The sequence below is a fragment of the Culex quinquefasciatus genome, chromosome 3, assembly GCF_015732765.1.
Source record: "Culex quinquefasciatus strain JHB chromosome 3, VPISU_Cqui_1.0_pri_paternal, whole genome shotgun sequence".
In the NCBI taxonomy this organism is placed as follows: domain Eukaryota; kingdom Metazoa; phylum Arthropoda; class Insecta; order Diptera; family Culicidae; genus Culex; species Culex quinquefasciatus.
In genome coordinates, this window is record NC_051863.1 from 199329294 (window position 1) to 199349072 (window position 19779).

General features: G+C 40.4%; 2 protein-coding genes and 1 long non-coding RNA gene across 3 annotated transcripts; all 3 read left to right on the top strand.

The window, feature by feature from the left end:
• The first annotated feature begins 3384 nt into the window (after positions 1-3384).
• Positions 3385-4915, top strand: LOC119769375. The gene is made up of 3 exons (XM_038261426.1): positions 3385-3390; positions 3645-4312; positions 4378-4915. The coding sequence occupies exons 1-3, from the start codon at positions 3385-3387 to the stop codon at positions 4913-4915; spliced, it is 1212 nt and encodes a 403-aa protein (XP_038117354.1).
• Positions 4916-6456: 1541 nt separating this feature from the next.
• On the top strand, positions 6457-8779 carry LOC119769376. Its single transcript, XM_038261427.1, has 2 exons — positions 6457-8667; positions 8753-8779. Exons 1-2 carry the CDS (start codon positions 6457-6459, stop codon positions 8777-8779), a joined length of 2238 nt encoding a protein of 745 aa, XP_038117355.1.
• A 247-nt stretch (positions 8780-9026) lies between these two features.
• On the top strand, positions 9027-9573 carry LOC119770774. Its single transcript, XR_005278987.1, has 3 exons — positions 9027-9223; positions 9303-9382; positions 9444-9573. It is a non-coding gene; the product is annotated as an uncharacterized LOC119770774 (long non-coding RNA).
• Positions 9574-19779: the final 10206 nt, after the last annotated feature.

Consider the following 19779-nt stretch of genomic DNA (forward strand, 5'->3'; position numbering starts at 1 on the left):
AGAATAAAGCTCAAATATTGCTTGCAAGCATCAACTTTGAACCAGTCTTCCGTGCGGTCCTGCGAGCAAGTGGAGCACTTCACTTAAGGAGAGGAACATTACTTTTTATGCTGCAGCCAGTTACAACGTTTGTACGAGTACGAGAATGTGTGTGCGTTCTACGGTCGTTTATGTGTGTGTGTGTGTGTTTGGGAATGTATGTATAAGTGGATGCAACTTGGGACTTGAGTGACTTGGGTAGTGGTAGGAAAAATTGAAGAAAAAAAAAGTGTTGTAATAATTGTGATTAAGATTTTAAACCGACTCCAGTGGTTACAAGTTAAGCACACGTGTAGTTAAGCGAATAATGAATTAAGTATGCAGCAAAAATCTCTGTTATTAGGAGGATAGCACAATATGGCCAATCGGAGGGAAGGGTCTTGGGAGGGCTGACTGGATGAAAATGTGAGTGGTCATGTGAGACGCTGTCAAGCTGTCGATGTAAGATAAAACTTATTTAAATAAATTAGTAATTATACAACTGATTATTACAAACAGGATGATAATAAACATTATTGGTTATAAAAAAAGTCTCTCTTCTCCAAGAAAGAAATCCTCACCCCATGCGCAGTTCTTCCCCAAATTAATTCCCGCCAATAAATCATCCGAAAAATTCTTCCCTCGCCACTTCAAACAGAATAGCTAAAAAATGCTGCCGGGCACGAAAAGACGAAAAAAAAAGCGATCGTATCGAGGAAAAAGTCATAAATTTATTAACTCACAGCTGCCCGTACTGCTGCGCCAAATATGGACCGCTTTCCGCAAAATTGAATATCAATAGAAATCAAATTTCAGCTTTTCGTGCGCTGGGGTTTCACTCCCCGCGGGGCGTCCAGATTCCGTCGTGGTACTTGTCGGTGGTTATTCCAACCACAGATAACGGGCGCTTTCCATTCCTCCGACCTCGACTCTTCCTTTCTCTATCGTTTTCGGCGACATGTAAGGAACGACTTTTTTTTTTTTTTTTTTTTGTAACGGTTTTCGGCTTTCAGTCAAGTATAAGCAGCAAAAACAACTTTTTGCACTATATCCGACGTTTCGATTATTTATTTAATCTTTTTCAAGGATCTGGAAGGTTTTTGGTTTTTCCGTTAGTTGTTGTGTGTTTTTGTGTTGGGACATTACTTACGTGTACGTGGTTGTTTTGTTTGTCTATGTGTAGTTTGTTTAAAACTTTTTATAAAATGTCGGATTTGTGGCGTGGAGAATCTGTGAAAATTTTGGAATTTGGACTATTGCTGATTCTTTTGGTCCGGAGTGTAACGGACAATTTGTTTTTGGACTTACTGCATAGATGTCGTAATTTTGCAGTTCTCTTTTTGCCGGGGTGTCTGTTTGAACACAATTTTGTCGTTTGTTGTTTGGAGCTCTGTTTTGTGCACTTATTGTAATTTGGTCACTTACTGTTTTGGGTGGGAGGGTGTGTTTGTGTGTTTGTTATTGGAAATTAGAACTCGTCTAATTTTGTGTGGGGACAGGAGCTAGTGTTTGTGTCATTTTTTGTTTTTAAACTGTTTTAGTGTGTTAACAAGACCTGAGTAAACAGTGTTAAGCTGTTCGGTGTCGGTCCGTTTGTTTACTGTGTTGGGTGTGATTGCTATGTGCAGCATTTCGAGAATGGGCAAGGAGGATTCTGTGTTGTGTCTGTCAAGAATTTTTGTGTTTTCAAAGTTGAAATTGTGGTTTTGTTGTATGCAGTGATTGAGTAGCGCCGTGCGCTCACTTAGTATGTTTAGTTGGAGATCGTCGTCAGGGGTACCTACTTGTCGTAGTCGTTCCAGTGTGTTGATTGTGGATTTGTGGCCGGATAATCTGGTTCGGAGTTTGTTTGTTGTCATTCCTACATATTGTTGGTTGCAGTCGTTGCATGGGATGCTGTAGATGATGTTTTTGTGGTCTTCTTTGTGGGTGGTGTCCTTCATTTGTGTGAACAACATTTTTGTTGTTTTTATGTTTCTTGTGGCCAGTTTTATGGGTGTGTAGTCCTTTTTCAGGTGTTTTCTGATCTGCTCCGTCAAACTCGGGAAGTATGCTATGCTCCGGTAAGTATGTTGCAGGTCCGGAGTTGCATTTGTTTGGTCAGGTAGGTTGATCGGACGGCAGTTTCTGCGGTTGATCAGGCGATTGCGAAGTGATTTGGGGTAGTTGTTGATTTTTAGCTGTTCGTCCATAATTTTGGTCCTCTGCTGGTCGGTGTGGTTTGTGGAGAAGGTGTTGATCCGGTTGATGAGGTTGGAAGCCGTGTTAAGCTTCTGGTAGGTGGGGTGGAAGGAGCAGTAGTCCAGAAAGCGACCACTGGCAATGGGTTTTTGGTACCATTCAGTGCGTACAGTTTGGTCATCTTTGTGGACTAACAACATATCCAGGTATGGAAGTCGGTTGTTAGTTTCCAGTTCGTAGGTGAATTGCAGGTGTTCATCGTATGAGTTGAAGACTTCCATGACATGGTCCAGCTTGGCTAGGGGATGGCCGTTACGATGTCGTCAACGTATTTTTCAAAAACGGAAGCTGGAAGTCCAGTTTCTGGCTTGCATAGTCTAGGAGGTTCTCCATTACTAGGTCTGCTGTTGTTGATGACAGAGGATTGCCCATAGCTGTGCCAAAGATCTGTTGGTAGTGCTGCTCGTTGAACTTGAAGTAGCTCGCATCGATGCAGAACTCAACCAATTCTAAGAAGAGGTCCAAGCAGATGTTGTTGGCGTGCTCTCTGATGTTGTCCCACCCATAGATAATGTCGTGGGTGACCAGTAATTTCGGTATGCAGGTGAACAGGGACACGACGTCGAGCGAGATCAACACGTGTCCAGGAGGTAATGTGACAGTGTTGATGAACTCACAGAACTCGAATGAGTTTTTGACGTTGTACTGGCTGTGGATCGACTTGCGGATCATCTGTCCCACGAACTTGGACAGGTGATACGACGGTGCTGTTATGTTGGGCACTACCGGTCTCAGCGGCAGTCCAGGTTTGTGTGCTTTAGGTTGGCCGTATATCCTTGGGCACAGTGCGCTGTGCGTTTTGAGTTTGTAGGATGTTTTTGTGTCGATCAACTTCAGGGTGTGTAGACGCTGTACGAGGTTGTTGTTTTGTTTTGGAACCGTGATGTGGGATCACGTGTGATGGGTTGGTAGGTGTGGTCATCCTTCAGTAGGTCGAGCATCTTTTGTTTGTACTCCTCGCTGTTCATGATGACGGTTTTGTTGCCTTTGTCGGATTGTAGAACCGCTAGGTTGGGGTTCTGTTTCAAGAATAATCTTGTTTTCCTTTCCGCAGATTCACAGAACTTGACGAGTGCATCCTTTGCTTGTGGTCTGTTGTGGATTTTATGGAGGTGGTTCTGGATCATGTTGGTAATTGCACAACGGTTGTGGTCTTGGCAACTATTGTCTGGGTTGGTTTTCAGGATGTTCTCCACATCTGCTACGAGGTGAAAGTACGGGTTTTGTTGCGGATCGGTGATTGGGAGAGCAAATTTGGGTCCTAAGCTCAGCAACGTTGTTGTTTCCGGTGGAATGTTTATGTTGGTTCCGTTGTGGATCGCCTTCAAATTCGGTTGAGGTCAATACTGAACATAGAAATAAAACAAACCTACCACAACATAAAGCTGTTGAAGAAACAGCTGAGCACCCTCGCCACCCGCATCAGTTCCTCTGTGTCGCCCGAGATCTGCCAGACCTTCTTCTCTAGTCAAAGATCTTTCTACGAGAAGCACCTACTGGACCAAACCGCAACAACGAAGAGGAAGTTCGGCCAAATCTTCCAGAAAATGGAAAACAACACCAACTCACCTCAACCGAATTTGAAGGCGATCCACAACGGAACCAACATAAACATTCCACCGGAAACAACAACGTTGCTGAGCTTAGGACCCAAATTTGCTCTCCCAATCACCGATCCGCAACAAAACCCGTACTTTCACCTCGTAGCAGATGTGGAGAACATCCTGAAAACCAACCCAGACAATAGTTGCCAAGACCACAACCGTTGTGCAATTACCAACATGATCCAGAACCACCTCCATAAAATCCACAACAGACCACAAGCAAAGGATGCACTCGTCAAGTTCTGTGAATCTGCGGAAAGGAAAACAAGATTATTCTTGAAACAGAACCCCAACCTAGCGGTTCTACAATCCGACAAAGGCAACAAAACCGTCATCATGAACAGCGAGGAGTACAAACAAAAGATGCTCGACCTACTGAAGGATGACCACACCTACCAACCCATCACACGTGATCCCACATCACGGTTCCAAAACAAAACAACAACCTCGTACAGCGTCTACACACCCTGAAGTTGATCGACACAAAAACATCCTACAAACTCAAAACGCACAGCGCACTGTGCCCAAGGATATACGGCCAACCTAAAGCACACAAACCTGGACTGCCGCTGAGACCGGTAGTGCCCAACATAACAGCACCGTCGTATCACCTGTCCAAGTTCGTGGGACAGATGATCCGCAAGTCGATCCACAGCCAGTACAACGTCAAAAACTCATTCGAGTTCTGTGAGTTCATCAACACTGTCACATTACCTCCTGGACACGTGTTGATCTCGCTCGACGTCGTGTCCCTGTTCACCTGCATACCGAAATTACTGGTCACCCACGACATTATCTATGGGTGGGACAACATCAGAGAGCACGCCAACAACATCTGCTTGGACCTCTTCTTAGAATTGGTTGAGTTCTGCATCGATGCGAGCTACTTCAAGTTCAACGAGCAGCACTACCAACAGATCTTTGGCACAGCTATGGGCAATCCTCTGTCATCAACAACAGCAGACCTAGTAATGGAGAACCTCCTAGACTATGCAAGCCAGAAACTGGACTTCCAGCTTCCGTTTTTGAAAAATACGTTGACGACATCGTAACGGCCATCCCCTAGCCAAGCTGGACCATGTCATGGAAGTCTTCAACTCATACGATGAACACCTGCAATTCACCTACGAACTGGAAACTAACAACCGACTTCCATACCTGGATATGTTGTTAGTCCACAAAGATGACCAAACTGTACGCACTGAATGGTACCAAAAACCCATTGCCAGTGGTCGCTTTCTGGACTACTGCTCCTTCCACCCCACCTACCAGAAGCTTAACACGGCTTCCAACCTCATCAACCGGATCAACACCTTCTCCACAAACCACACCGACCAGCAGAGGACCAAAATTATGGACGAACAGCTAAAAATCAACAACTACCCCAAATCACTTCGCAATCGCCTGATCAACCGCAGAAACTGCCGTCCGATCAACCTACCTGACCAAACAAATGCAACTCCGGACCTGCAACATACTTACCGGAGCATAGCATACTTCCGAGTTTGACGGAGCAGATCAGAAAACACCTGAAAAGGACTACACACCCATAAAACTGGCCACAAGAAACATAAAAACAACAAAAATGTTGTTCACACAAATGAAGGACACCACCCACAAAGAAGACCACAAAAACATCATCTACAGCATCCCATGCAACGACTGCAACCAACAATATGTAGGAATGACAACAAACAAACTCCGAACCAGATTATCCGGCCACAAATCCACAATCAACACACTGGAACGACTACGACAAGTAGGTACCCCTGACGACGATCTCCAACTAAACATACTAAGTGAGCGCACGGCGCTACTCAATCACTGCATACAACAAAACCACAATTTCAACTTTGAAAACACAAAAATTCTTGACAGACACAACACAGAATCCTCCTTGCCCATTCTCGAAATGCTGCACATAGCAATCACACCCAACACAGTAAACAAACGGACCGACACCGAACAGCTTACCACTGTTTACTCAGGTCTTGTTAACACACTAAAACAGTTTAAAAACAAAAAAATGACACAAACACTAGCTCCGTCCCCACACAAAATTAGACGAGTTCTAATTTCCAATAACAAACACACAAACACACCCTCCCACCCAAAACAGTAAGTGACCAAATTACAATAAGTGCACAAAACAGAGCTCCAAACAACAAACGACAAAATTGTGTTCAAACAGACACCCCGGCAAAAAGAGAACTGCAAAATTACGACATCTATGCAGTAAGTCCAAAAAACAAATTGTCCGTTACACTCCGGACCAAAAGAATCAGCAATAGTCCAAATTCCAAAATTTTCACAGATTCTCCACGCCACAAATCCGACATTTTATAAAAGTTTTAAACAAACTACACATAGACAAACAAAACAACCACGTACACGTAAGTAATGTCCCAACACAAAAAACACACAACAACTAACGGAAAAACCAAAAACCTTCCAGATCCTTGAAAAAGATTAAATAAATAATCGAAACGTCGGATATAGTGCAAAAAGTTGTTTTTGCTGCTTATACTTGACTGAAAGCCGAAAACCGTTACAAAATAACTACCACAGTCGATAAGCCACCCAAATCTACATCATGGCACAGTACTCGTCTGTTAATTTCTACCAGGAAATCGACAGACTCTTTGGAGCTCAGGTGAAAGGAATGTTCAAAGCATATGCCTCAAATAACAAGAAACTGGGAAACATGAACAGCCGGAAATCATTCTTGGTCCGCTGTAGGAAAAACGGAGTTTTCCCAAGGCATATCACCGATCATTTCCGTTGCGTTTTTCCGTTACTCGAAGAAAACAGTCCGTACATCAACCAGATCCAGAACTGCACAAACCGGTTTAAAAGGTCAATACTGAACATAGAAATAAAACAAACCTACCACAACATAAAGCTGTTGAAGAAACAGCTGAGCACCCTCGCCACCCGCATCAGTTCCTCTGTGTCGCCCGAGATCTGCCAGACCTTCTTCTCTAGTCAAAGATCTTTCTACGAGAAGCACCTACTGGACCAAACCGCAACAACGAAGAGGAAGTTCGGCCAAATCTTCCAGAAAATGGAAAACAACACCAACTCACCTCAACCGAATTTGAAGGCGATCCACAACGGAACCAACATAAACATTCCACCGGAAACAACAACGTTGCTGAGCTTAGGACCCAAATTTGCTCTCCCAATCACCGATCCGCAACAAAACCCGTACTTTCACCTCGTAGCAGATGTGGAGAACATCCTGAAAACCAACCCAGACAATAGTTGCCAAGACCACAACCGTTGTGCAATTACCAACATGATCCAGAACCACCTCCATAAAATCCACAACAGACCACAAGCAAAGGATGCACTCGTCAAGTTCTGTGAATCTGCGGAAAGGAAAACAAGATTATTCTTGAAACAGAACCCCAACCTAGCGGTTCTACAATCCGACAAAGGCAACAAAACCGTCATCATGAACAGCGAGGAGTACAAACAAAAGATGCTCGACCTACTGAAGGATGACCACACCTACCAACCCATCACACGTGATCCCACATCACGGTTCCAAAAACAAAACAACAACCTCGTACAGCGTCTACACACCCTGAAGTTGATCGACACAAAAACATCCTACAAACTCAAAACGCACAGCGCACTGTGCCCAAGGATATACGGCCAACCTAAAGCACACAAACCTGGACTGCCGCTGAGACCGGTAGTGCCCAACATAACAGCACCGTCGTATCACCTGTCCAAGTTCGTGGGACAGATGATCCGCAAGTCGATCCACAGCCAGTACAACGTCAAAAACTCATTCGAGTTCTGTGAGTTCATCAACACTGTCACATTACCTCCTGGACACGTGTTGATCTCGCTCGACGTCGTGTCCCTGTTCACCTGCATACCGAAATTACTGGTCACCCACGACATTATCTATGGGTGGGACAACATCAGAGAGCACGCCAACAACATCTGCTTGGACCTCTTCTTAGAATTGGTTGAGTTCTGCATCGATGCGAGCTACTTCAAGTTCAACGAGCAGCACTACCAACAGATCTTTGGCACAGCTATGGGCAATCCTCTGTCATCAACAACAGCAGACCTAGTAATGGAGAACCTCCTAGACTATGCAAGCCAGAAACTGGACTTCCAGCTTCCGTTTTTGAAAAAATACGTTGACGACATCGTAACGGCCATCCCCCTAGCCAAGCTGGACCATGTCATGGAAGTCTTCAACTCATACGATGAACACCTGCAATTCACCTACGAACTGGAAACTAACAACCGACTTCCATACCTGGATATGTTGTTAGTCCACAAAGATGACCAAACTGTACGCACTGAATGGTACCAAAAACCCATTGCCAGTGGTCGCTTTCTGGACTACTGCTCCTTCCACCCCACCTACCAGAAGCTTAACACGGCTTCCAACCTCATCAACCGGATCAACACCTTCTCCACAAACCACACCGACCAGCAGAGGACCAAAATTATGGACGAACAGCTAAAAATCAACAACTACCCCAAATCACTTCGCAATCGCCTGATCAACCGCAGAAACTGCCGTCCGATCAACCTACCTGACCAAACAAATGCAACTCCGGACCTGCAACATACTTACCGGAGCATAGCATACTTCCCGAGTTTGACGGAGCAGATCAGAAAACACCTGAAAAAGGACTACACACCCATAAAACTGGCCACAAGAAACATAAAAACAACAAAAATGTTGTTCACACAAATGAAGGACACCACCCACAAAGAAGACCACAAAAACATCATCTACAGCATCCCATGCAACGACTGCAACCAACAATATGTAGGAATGACAACAAACAAACTCCGAACCAGATTATCCGGCCACAAATCCACAATCAACACACTGGAACGACTACGACAAGTAGGTACCCCTGACGACGATCTCCAACTAAACATACTAAGTGAGCGCACGGCGCTACTCAATCACTGCATACAACAAAACCACAATTTCAACTTTGAAAACACAAAAATTCTTGACAGACACAACACAGAATCCTCCTTGCCCATTCTCGAAATGCTGCACATAGCAATCACACCCAACACAGTAAACAAACGGACCGACACCGAACAGCTTAACACTGTTTACTCAGGTCTTGTTAACACACTAAAACAGTTTAAAAACAAAAAATGACACAAACACTAGCTCCGTCCCCACACAAAATTAGACGAGTTCTAATTTCCAATAACAAACACACAAACACACCCTCCCACCCAAAACAGTAAGTGACCAAATTACAATAAGTGCACAAAACAGAGCTCCAAACAACAAACGACAAAATTGTGTTCAAACAGACACCCCGGCAAAAAGAGAACTGCAAAATTACGACATCTATGCAGTAAGTCCAAAAAACAAATTGTCCGTTACACTCCGGACCAAAAGAATCAGCAATAGTCCAAATTCCAAAATTTTCACAGATTCTCCACGCCACAAATCCGACATTTTATAAAAAGTTTTAAACAAACTACACATAGACAAACAAAACAACCACGTACACGTAAGTAATGTCCCAACACAAAAACACACAACAACTAACGGAAAAACCAAAAACCTTCCAGATCCTTGAAAAAGATTAAATAAATAATCGAAACGTCGGATATAGTGCAAAAAAGTTGTTTTTGCTGCTTATACTTGACTGAAAGCCGAAAACCGTTACAAAATAACTACCACAGTCGATAAGCCACCCAAAAAGTAAGGAACGACTTTTGGCTCACTTTCCCGCCATGTCCTGCTGTTGGCATGTTTTGGAAGCGTGGCATGAGTCGAGCTGAATATTCCTTATTTTTCTTTGGCTTGTTGCTTTTCCGACCTGCCTTTTTGGTGAAAATCACACAAAAGGACGGTGGCGGGCGGAAATCTCCTACCCCTCCCACCACACTCTTCATGCACGTTCGGATCGACCTTCGAAACCGGATTTCAGCAGTATATATTCGTTTCGGGTTCGAGATTGATTGAATTAATCCGTTTCCGATTTTTACGGCTTTTGGTGCGTGCTTCCTGGAGGGAAGTTCGACCCAGCAAATATTGAGCCGCCCTTAAATATTGAGCCCCGGTTGATGGTTGATTCCTGCAAACAGTGGGGGGAAAACGGTCTGATAATCTGCCAAGGTTGATCGTAAGAGGTAAACCCTTGAACTTGGATTTGAATATTCAAACGGGGTGTGCTGAAACTTTGTTTGGATCCAGACAGTTTTACATTTTATTTGGTTGGGTGGCTCACCGGAGCATTCTTTTTTATTATTTTGGTAGTTGTTTACAGAGAGTTGGAGTCGGAGTCAGACAGTCGAGGTTTGTTTTTTAACAACTTAGTAAAGGGGTGCCCAAAGTGTTTTAATGGCGGACCAAATTTGAAGCTCACATGAGCTTGCGGTCCCAATGGGATTTTTATTTATTTAAATGAAACTAAGTTGCTTTATCTTAACCTTTAAACTGAAAAAAAATTATAACCTGTTTTTGTTCAATTTCTTGATTTTTTTTACATTTTTGGCATTTAAATATTAGAGAACAACAAATTGATTTTTTGAACAGTTTTGTTTAGAAAAAATTCTAGTCAATTGGTTAAAATTTTTAAGAGTCAACAAAACCAAATAAAATCTGAAAAATATTATCCATAAGCTTTTCATTGCCTCACCAATTATAAAAATCAGTCAGGCCACTGACAATATTTTTGTAAGATGTTAGTTATTACGATCTTGTCAAGGTCAAGGGGTGGTTAAAGAAAATCCTAATTTCATTGATATACTTATAATAGAAATAAGGTACTGAATTTAATACTCTTGTATTTTCATTATACTTTTGAGGCCGTTGAAAATATTTTTTGAGTTTAATGTCCCTCGACTCTGGACAAAAAATATAAATTTAATTAACATGCCATTGTATTAAAATTTTAATGAAAAAAGAGTTTATTTATTATTTTTTGATCTTATAATTCTGATTCCAAATGAGCGGCTCTCTAAGGAATCGGTCTTTTTTCGTCAATTTTAATTTTTGTATTTTTTAATCCGGCTGAAACTTTTTCGGTGCCTTCGGTATGCCCAATGAAGCCATTTTGCATCATTAGTTTGTCCATATAATTTTCCATACAAATTTGGTAGCTGTCCATACAAAAATGATATGTGAAAATTCAAAAATCTGTATCTTTTGAAGGAATTTTTTGATCGATTTGGTGTCTTCAGCAAAGTTGTAGGTATGGATACGGACTACACTGGAAAAAAATGATACACGGTAAATAAAATTTGATGATTTTCTTATCTACCTTTTCAACACTAAAACTTGATTTGCAAAAAAAAAACACTTTTTTTATTTTTTTTTTTATTTTTTGATATGTTTTAGAGGACATAAAATGCCAACTTTTCAGAAATTTCTAGGTTGTGCAAAAAGTCATTGACCGAGTTATGAATTTTTTAATCAATACAGATTTTAAAAAAAATCAAAATTTTGGTCGCAAAAATTTTTCAACTTCATCTTTCGATGTAAAATTGAATTTGCAATCAAAAAGTACTTTAGTGAAATTTTGATAATGTGCACCGTTTTCAAGTTAATTTTCAGGTAACTTTTTTGAAAATTGTTGCTGTTTTTCATTTTTTAAAATTCGTGCACATGTTTGCCCACCTTTGAAAAAAATATTTTTGAAAAGCTGAGAAAATTCTCTATATTTTGCTTCTTCGGACTTTGTTGATACGACCTTCAGTTGCTGCGATATTGCAATGCAAAGGCTTAAAAACAGGAAAATTGATGTTTTCTAAGTCTCACCCAAACAGCCCACCATTTTTCAATGTCGATATCTCAGCAACTAACGGTGCGATTTTCAATGTTAAAATATGAAACATTTGTGAAATTTTCCGATCTTTTCGAAAAAAATATTTTCAAAATTTTCAAATCAAGACTAACATTTCAAAAGGGCGTAATATTGAATGTTTGGCCGGGCTGAAAGTGCAAAATAAGTGTTAGGCCCAGCACATAAGAAAATGGGCGGCATTGCTTTTAAATTAGTATCCCATTCCAAAAAATGTTTGATGAAAATTTCGAGGAATTTTCAATTTTCAATCACATTTAAACTTTAAAATTTATAGTTTTTTCATCAAAATATTTGTGTTGTATAGTCGGAATCAAAGCATCAATAAACCATTACTTTAAAATTGACAGAAAATGAAAAAGGTTCACAAAAAAACTAAAACCAAACTAAATTTAAAAAAAATCACTTTACAGACATGTCAAAGGGCTATGTTACATGGTCTTTCAAAATGAGTCCGCGGGCCACGTTTGGTCCGCGGGCCATACTTTGGTCACTCCTGACTTAGTATAAACATGAGTGCCGGATTCATGAAAAATACCTGACTCCATAGCACTGGTTGCACAATTCGACATTTTTAAGTTGATGTCAGTAAAGGGCTTGTTCAAATATTACGTCCGAGGATTTTCGGGATTTCAAACCCCCATCCCTCCCCCTGTAACGCACTTTCCCTATACCGTTAACATGGGTTGTCACAAACGCTAGACCCCCCTCCTCCTATTCTTAGACGTGATTTTTGAACAAACCCAAATGCTTCAGTATTGTCAAGGTTTAATACATTAGGGTGGAATAGAAAATTTTTTTTTTCAGCAACACATGGGGAAACTTTCATTTTCACATTTTTCAATTTAAAAAATCATTTTTTATTATTTTATGAAACCAAAACCTTAGCAGTCTGGCCTACTCCGTTTTTCAATTAATTTAGATAATCGAACAATTTCACGCGATTTTTGTTATTTTATAATCATTTATTCCCTGCAGCTTTAACCTTCTTGGTCATTCGATGCCCTATGTACGAGATTTACTTCCACGGAAATACCAATGTTTTAGAAATTTTTCGCATGTCGAGAAATCCTGAAATTCATTGAATCACATTAGGAATCAAAAAGCAAAGTTTCAAATAAAAAAAAATCGGAGAAAATTGGGAACAGTCAAGAATACTCAGAATGTTCAGTTTCCAACATGTAAGTTCAAAACGAGAGCAAAAACTTTCATTCATATCGCGTAAAATATTTCAACATTATCGCTGCCAATGCCATTCCCATCCCAGCGCCAGTTTTCCGCTCATTTTCTGCGACTCGTTGAAAAGTTACCCAAGTCAACCTTCCCTGCCATTATCCGCAGATTTCCCATTCCACAGCGCAGCAACTTTGCAGAGGAAACTTTGCTGATGCTGGCCCCTCCGCCCCGGAAGCTCCACGCCCCGGAAAAGCGAGCGGACAATTTAAAAGAATCAAAGTTTTACACTCCCACCCCCAGTAGTGATTCCATTAGAATATGAGCCAATGCAAATATTTCCGATATTTCATACAAACTTTCATTTCTGATGGCCTTAGTCGCATTTCGACTTATTTTTTTTTAGCTCAAGTGAGGGAATAAAAGTTTTTCGCTCCAACTTGGAAGCTTTTCGACATTCTGGCCTGGTTGGCGTTTCATAGCACTGAGAGACGCCAGCAAGAAAAAGGGGAAGGATTGTTAATAAACTTCGGGCTCGGAGGAAAATGAAATTTTATTTGAATTTTATCAGATATCATCATCTTTTATCAGACCTGGGAAGCTTCTCCTTTCAAGTGCGTGCAGTGTGGGAGGAAACGTTCGGTATTGCTGGAATGCTGAAGGGAGAGGGAAATATTTGACCCATTACGGAAATAATCAGCGAAGGAAAACATTTCAGCATCTTGGTGGGCAGCAAAAAGGTTAAACTTAACTGACACAATGGGTGAAAATGCTTGCGTGAAGAAAACATTGTAATGAGTATTAAAGTGAAATCATCCTATCCTTAAAAGTGATAAAGCGGTATATGACACAACTCAAGCATTGAACAAACAGCTTTCACGACAAAGGGGACAGAGAGCAATTTTCAGCTCAGCCCAATCGAATGGATCTACACAATTTTCGGTTTCCACTTTGCTGGCGTAATTGTATTTGCATTTGCATTTGAAGCAACCAAGTAAAGGTTAGGCAATCGGCAAAATCTAAGAAAATCGATGAAGAGGAATTTACTCCAGTTCTGTTGCTTGTAATTTTCGATGAAAATCAGCGGTTCTTTTTATTGGCTGTGGAGGAAGTGTATAAAGCAAGTTTAAGGGAAAAAGGGTCACCGCTTGAGATTAAAAATTGAGAAATCTGCACTGGGTCCCACAGCACAGCATCTGTTTTATAATCTGCGCAATGATTTATGTACCGGCAGTTTGCAAACATTTCGGCTCACCTACATCATTTCAGCCTACGCAAACTTTTGCCAAATAAACTTCAGATATATGGAAAAACTTTACAGTTGCCAGCAAAAATACGACGGTTTTGCTCATGTTTGTTGGTGTGGGCGATTCCATGCAGGGATGCGATTAGTAGATTCATTCTTTTCTTAAAAGTGAATCGTGTGTAAATCATTATAAACTTTGAAGTAATCTTCAGAAAATCATTTTTAAGAAAATTAAAAAACTTCAAATATAGTTGCACTTGGTCAAAATTTCTTTCAAAATGTAATAAATGCTTTTTTGTATTTTGCGCTGGAATCCTCTGCTAGGCATTCCACTAAAATTTGGACACAAAAAGGGACAGCCTCTTTTTACGAGCCCAAAAGGATAAATGTTTTCACCTGCGAATGGTACAAAAACAACACCAAAAATACACACTCTAACGGTTAGAAATGAAAAAAGTAAGCTTTCCACATCCACCTTTCCTCCCCCCCCCCTTCTCTTTCTCTGTGACGAACGAGGCCTAGAACTGGAAATATATGCCACCAGTGCAGTACAAACCACTCACACATTCACTCACTTGAGTAAGGTTATTTACGAGCAAAGTTTTCCCTTTTGGCCAGGGTCGTCGGGAAAGTACCGGCTCTACTATGCTGCGAATGCCCAGCCAACGAGGAAAAACAGTAATCACATCGAAACACGCGCTCATATTTGTTTTATATGTGTGATTATTTCACCTCGACCCCACTCAACAATGACTTCACCCCCTCCTTCTTATTCCAACAAATAAGTGGAACAGTCCAACATTTTGTTGTCAATTTTCGCGGCAATCTTTTTTCCCAACTCTGCCCAACACACTTCGGCAGGTTGGCGCCACCACCACCGGGAACTACCTTTAACTGCGAACATAAATCTGAATTATAATTTTTGAGCATAAATTTCACTTTTTCCCGGTTTTTTTGCCCACTCTTGGCGACACACACATACACTACGGAATGGAACACAACTTCTCACCTTGCTTTGAATTGTGGGGGTTGCTCCCCCCGGTAAGGAGGAGGCGAGAGGGGGCAAACGAATTGGGGATTCACAATGCGATGATTTACTTCCGCTCCGGTGAACCACGTGGCAGCCAACCTGCCGCGCGCTGTTTCTGCCTCCAGCAGAGCGCCGATTGGTGGTGGTGTTGAATGTGGGTGTGTGTGTGTGTGCGTGGCAGTTTGACACGTGATGTACGATCAAAGGGACCTTAAAAAATGTTTATTGGCTTTCCGATGAATTTTGCGAGCGAGTTTCCGAATTACTGGGGAACGATTCCAGGAAGATGTCTTTTATTTTGTTATTTGGGGTTATTCTTAGAAGTAACGGAAAAATAAAAAAAAATTGGATTTGATGTCCTAATAAATCTCATCTTATCAATAAACTTTCATGTTGTAACTGGACTGATTAAGCAGCAATTCCTGTTTCCATTTTGAGGTCTCTTTTTGTACATCCAAACATGACAATATGAATACACAGCAAAAAATCCGATGGTAAATTCGCATGCAAAAGCATGCACATCACCTTCGTCAAAATAAACACTTAATATTACTCACTGCATGTACAATTTTTGCAAACACAAAAAAAAGTTGCAACCGACGGGTTTCAAACCCAGCACCAACAGTGAGGACTGGCGCCTTAGCCCACTCGGCCATCAGACCGATGAAAAGCTGTAAGGATAAACGCATATATGAGCTTGACATTTCGGTCAATTAGGTTTCCCATACTGATGGGCTACATATTTCAGGGTGTAAAATTACATAAAATTACATAATATAATGCAATATTTATTTTACACCCAGGCCTTTTACATGCAGCTGGATTTCTACTTTTTAAGCTGTCATATATGTCATTTCTTATTTGGCAATTAGAGCAAATCTAAAAAGGATCTGAATTGTTTGATTAAGTTATGAAAAATATCGAAAACTATTTAAATCAATGTTTTTTTATTTACAAAAGTTCATGGTTTATGCTATCAGTTCTAAAAAAATCCAATCAGAAAAAAGCACATGCATCCATAGTAAGATTAAGTGGAAAATTAACGCTAACTAGGGAAACAGCATCTAATTTTAGCTTGCCTCTTATGTTGCCATAGCAGCACTTTGACGTTCAATTACAGCTCATAATACGGATTTTCAACTGAAGCGAGTGATAAATAGTTCAATAGCAAGGAAGATTTGTTTTGTAAAATGTTCTAAAATTCATAACTTGCAATGTGAGTATCACAACAAACCAAAATTTTACATGTATTTACCAAGGGGTTTCTAGCATCAAGGAGTACTGACCAGTCTAAATGGAATTACAGGATTACTGGCAATATGTCATGAATTACTATGATTTCCCAGAATTACTTGGGACTTCCAGAAACCACGCTGAATTGCTCTAATTTATAAAAATAACTTAGAATTACTGCCGAGCATATTGAGAAAAGTCTTTGAAATTGGATCGAATGACAGCTGAGCCATTCCATCTCAACTGTGCACGAAAAAGTGCAAATTTGAAAATTACCCTCTCCGATCCTGCTCAAATTTGGCAGGGCTGTTGATACTATCAAAACATGCAAGAATCCCGAATTTCATCCAAATCGGACCACCCCCTCCATTTTTGTACCTCCCCAAAAAATCGACTTTTTGACGATTTTTGACCAAACCTCCTAGTTTGAAACGACGATAACTCAGGAACTACAAATCTTAGAGGGTCGGTCTTAGACTCAATTTTGAAGGAAATTGGACGTAGAATCCATTTCCGTGATCAAAATTTAGATTAATTTATTTTTTCTACCTGTATTGCGCAATTGAAAACTTTAAACGGCCGTATCTCAAAACACCCCAACTTATTTTTTTATTTGACCTCACCATCGTGTTCCCGGCCAATTTTACATAAGAATCACTTATCGACAGAAATGAATATGTTTTGTTCCAGAGATATCGAATTTTAAAGTTTTGTGTTTTAGAGATTACCTACATTAGCTTCACTCGCCGCATTTGCTAGAAGCACACAGGCGGGATGATCAACAACTGCTACCTGGTGTTCTGGGAGATAGTTAATTTAATTTATCTTTTTATAATTTTAGGCAAATATTTATTCAAATGGCTAATAGGGGAAATTCTCGTATGTTTGGCAGGTTAAGTCAAAAAGCCGTAATTGCCAATGGTAAACAAAGCCTATTTTGCATCGGTATCCGACCTACTTACGAAAAAACAAATTTCAAAAATGCTTAAGATTGTTCATCAACTCGTCTCTCAAGTGCCCCAAACTGAAAAAAATGAAATTTTGTTACAATTGGGAGAAAAACAAATATTAGTGTCGGAGGTCACGGTGGCACTTACGGCTTTTTGAAAACTCACCCGAGATTTTCACTATTTAAACAACAAATTTTGCAAAACTTTTGATAGAAACTTGCTTGTTCACTTCTTTCTTATTGAGCTATTTATCACTCGATTTCAGTTGAAAACGCTTTTAATCAGCTGTAATTGAATGCCAAAGCGCTGATATGGCAACATTAGAAGAACGCTGGAATTATATGCTGTTCCCCTACCTTGATCAATCTATTTTTGTGAAAAAAATATTTATTGGGTTATTTTGAATGCACCGTTTATTTTCGTGTTGCTAACCGTTTTAGAGAACCTCCGAGGTCATGACTAGGGCCTTTATCATGGGCGGTAGCAAATAGTACCATTCAGCAAAAACCCCAAAACCTGCTTTATTATTATTATTATTATAGTTTATTATTGACACTTTACCATAATTTGGCAAATCTCATTTATGGGTTAAAAGATTGATCATGTGGGGATGTGAGCCGTTCCGCCTTCGATAGCTCTCTGGTCCGTCGAGCTGTTCCCCCGTGCTGGTCCTTCTCACCTGGTGAAGTTGTGGTGACCGCTGGGCGGCTTCTTGCCCCAAGTTGGCACAATATCAAACACGACCACTCTTTGATTTCACAACAGTACACATTTATTGCCTTACATGAAATCCAAACATTTATTCTCTAAGTTACATATTTATTCTTACAGTTAACACAAAATGGTCAATAAAATATAAAATTGAGTAGGGGTTTCCCGTGACCCGTTCACCACCGCAGCAAGTGGGCAATAGAGCGAGTCTTGCCGATCGCTCTTAGCTGCTCCCGACGATCCCGCGCGCATGATGAGGTCGTAGTAGTACGGTGGGATCGCTGCGATGTTCTCCGTCGACAGGTCTGGAACCCATCGACAGCGATCCCTCCGATAGTCCGGATCCTCGTACTCGAACAGATCATATTAAATCAATTTTTATATTGTGAGCCAGCTCCATTTGATTAAAAGATGATTTTGGTCAAGGTACATTTTATTTAAAAAAAATCCTTTATACGTGAGGACAGCAGCCGTATTGTGTTCCAAGAATCCAAGAATGACAGAAGAAAAAAAACACTGTTGTTCGGACAATGTCGAAATCATCGCAACAAAATTTGGGGAATTAGCCGCTTTGCAGCAGATCAAACTTTGTGATTTTCTTACATTTTTCAGTTTTATACTTTACAGAAATCTTTTTCCTACTTCTTGTGATCGTCCTTCACTAGAGTACAACAAATCAACAAATTTTATTCATTTTAATTCATATTTTTAACTCAATAATGTATCGTGCACTTATTGTTCAGTGTTACTAACAAGATTAATTGCATTTTGCATCGGAATCCAATTCTGCCCTTTACTGTGTGTCGTTATTGCTCTGTCCTGTGGGTTAGCACAGAAATTCACTTCATTCATTGTTTTTAACAGATAAACATTCGCGATTAAACTCCAGTTTCCTACAGTGTTATACAGTTAATTTTTGCCCAATTTGATAAAGATTATTTATGATGAAATATTATTTCAATAAATGACCAGGTAGCAGTTATTGATCAGCCCGCCTGTGTGCTTCTAGCAGATGCGGCGAATGAAGCTAATGTAGGTAATCTCGAAAACACAAAACTTTAAAATTCGATATCTCTGGAACAAAACATATTCATTTCTGTCGATAAGTGATTCTTATGTAAAATTGGCCGGGAAACACGATGGTGAGGTCAAATAAAAAAAATAAGTTGGGGTGTTTTGAGATACGGCCGTTTAAAGTTTTCAATTGCGCAATACAGGTAGAAAAAATAAATTAATCTAAATTTTGATCACGGAAATGGATTCTACGTCCAATTTCCTTCAAAATTGAGTCTAAGACCGACCCTCTAAGATTTGTGGTTCCTGAGTTATCGTCGTTTCAAACTAGGAGGTTTGGTCAAAAATCGGCAAAAAGTCGATTTTTTGGGGAGGTACAAAAATGGAGGGGGTGGTCCGATTTGGATGAAATTCGGGATTCTTGCATGTTTTGATAGTATCAACAGCCCTGCCAAATTTGAGCAGGATCGGAGAGGGTAATTTTCAAATGCTGTTCCGCTTCAGATGGAATGACCCAGCTGTCAAATGCACAAACCACGTGCTTGGCAATAGTGCGTCCAACCCAGGAATTCCCGGCACAAAATTCCCGGGATTTTTATATGTTTTACGGGAATTCCCGGAATCAAACAAAAATCTTTATTTGGCCTGTTAGTTACATTAGTAATACAATTTATAAGTTCAAACTTATCTATAATTTTACATAAATTGGTATTATTTTATTTGTTGTTATTTTTTTAAACAT

Coding starts and splice junctions, on each gene's coding strand:
- LOC119769376 (XM_038261427.1), top strand. CDS start 6,457: ATGGCACAGTACTCGTCTGTTAATTTCTACCAGGAAATCGACAGACTC. Junction 8,668..8,752: donor ACGACTGCAACCAACAATAT/GTAGGAATGACA, acceptor TACGACAAGTAG/GTACCCCTGACGACGATCTC.
- LOC119769375 (XM_038261426.1), top strand. Junction 4,313..4,377: donor CAAAACAAAACAACAACCTC/GTACAGCGTCTA, acceptor CAAAACGCACAG/CGCACTGTGCCCAAGGATAT.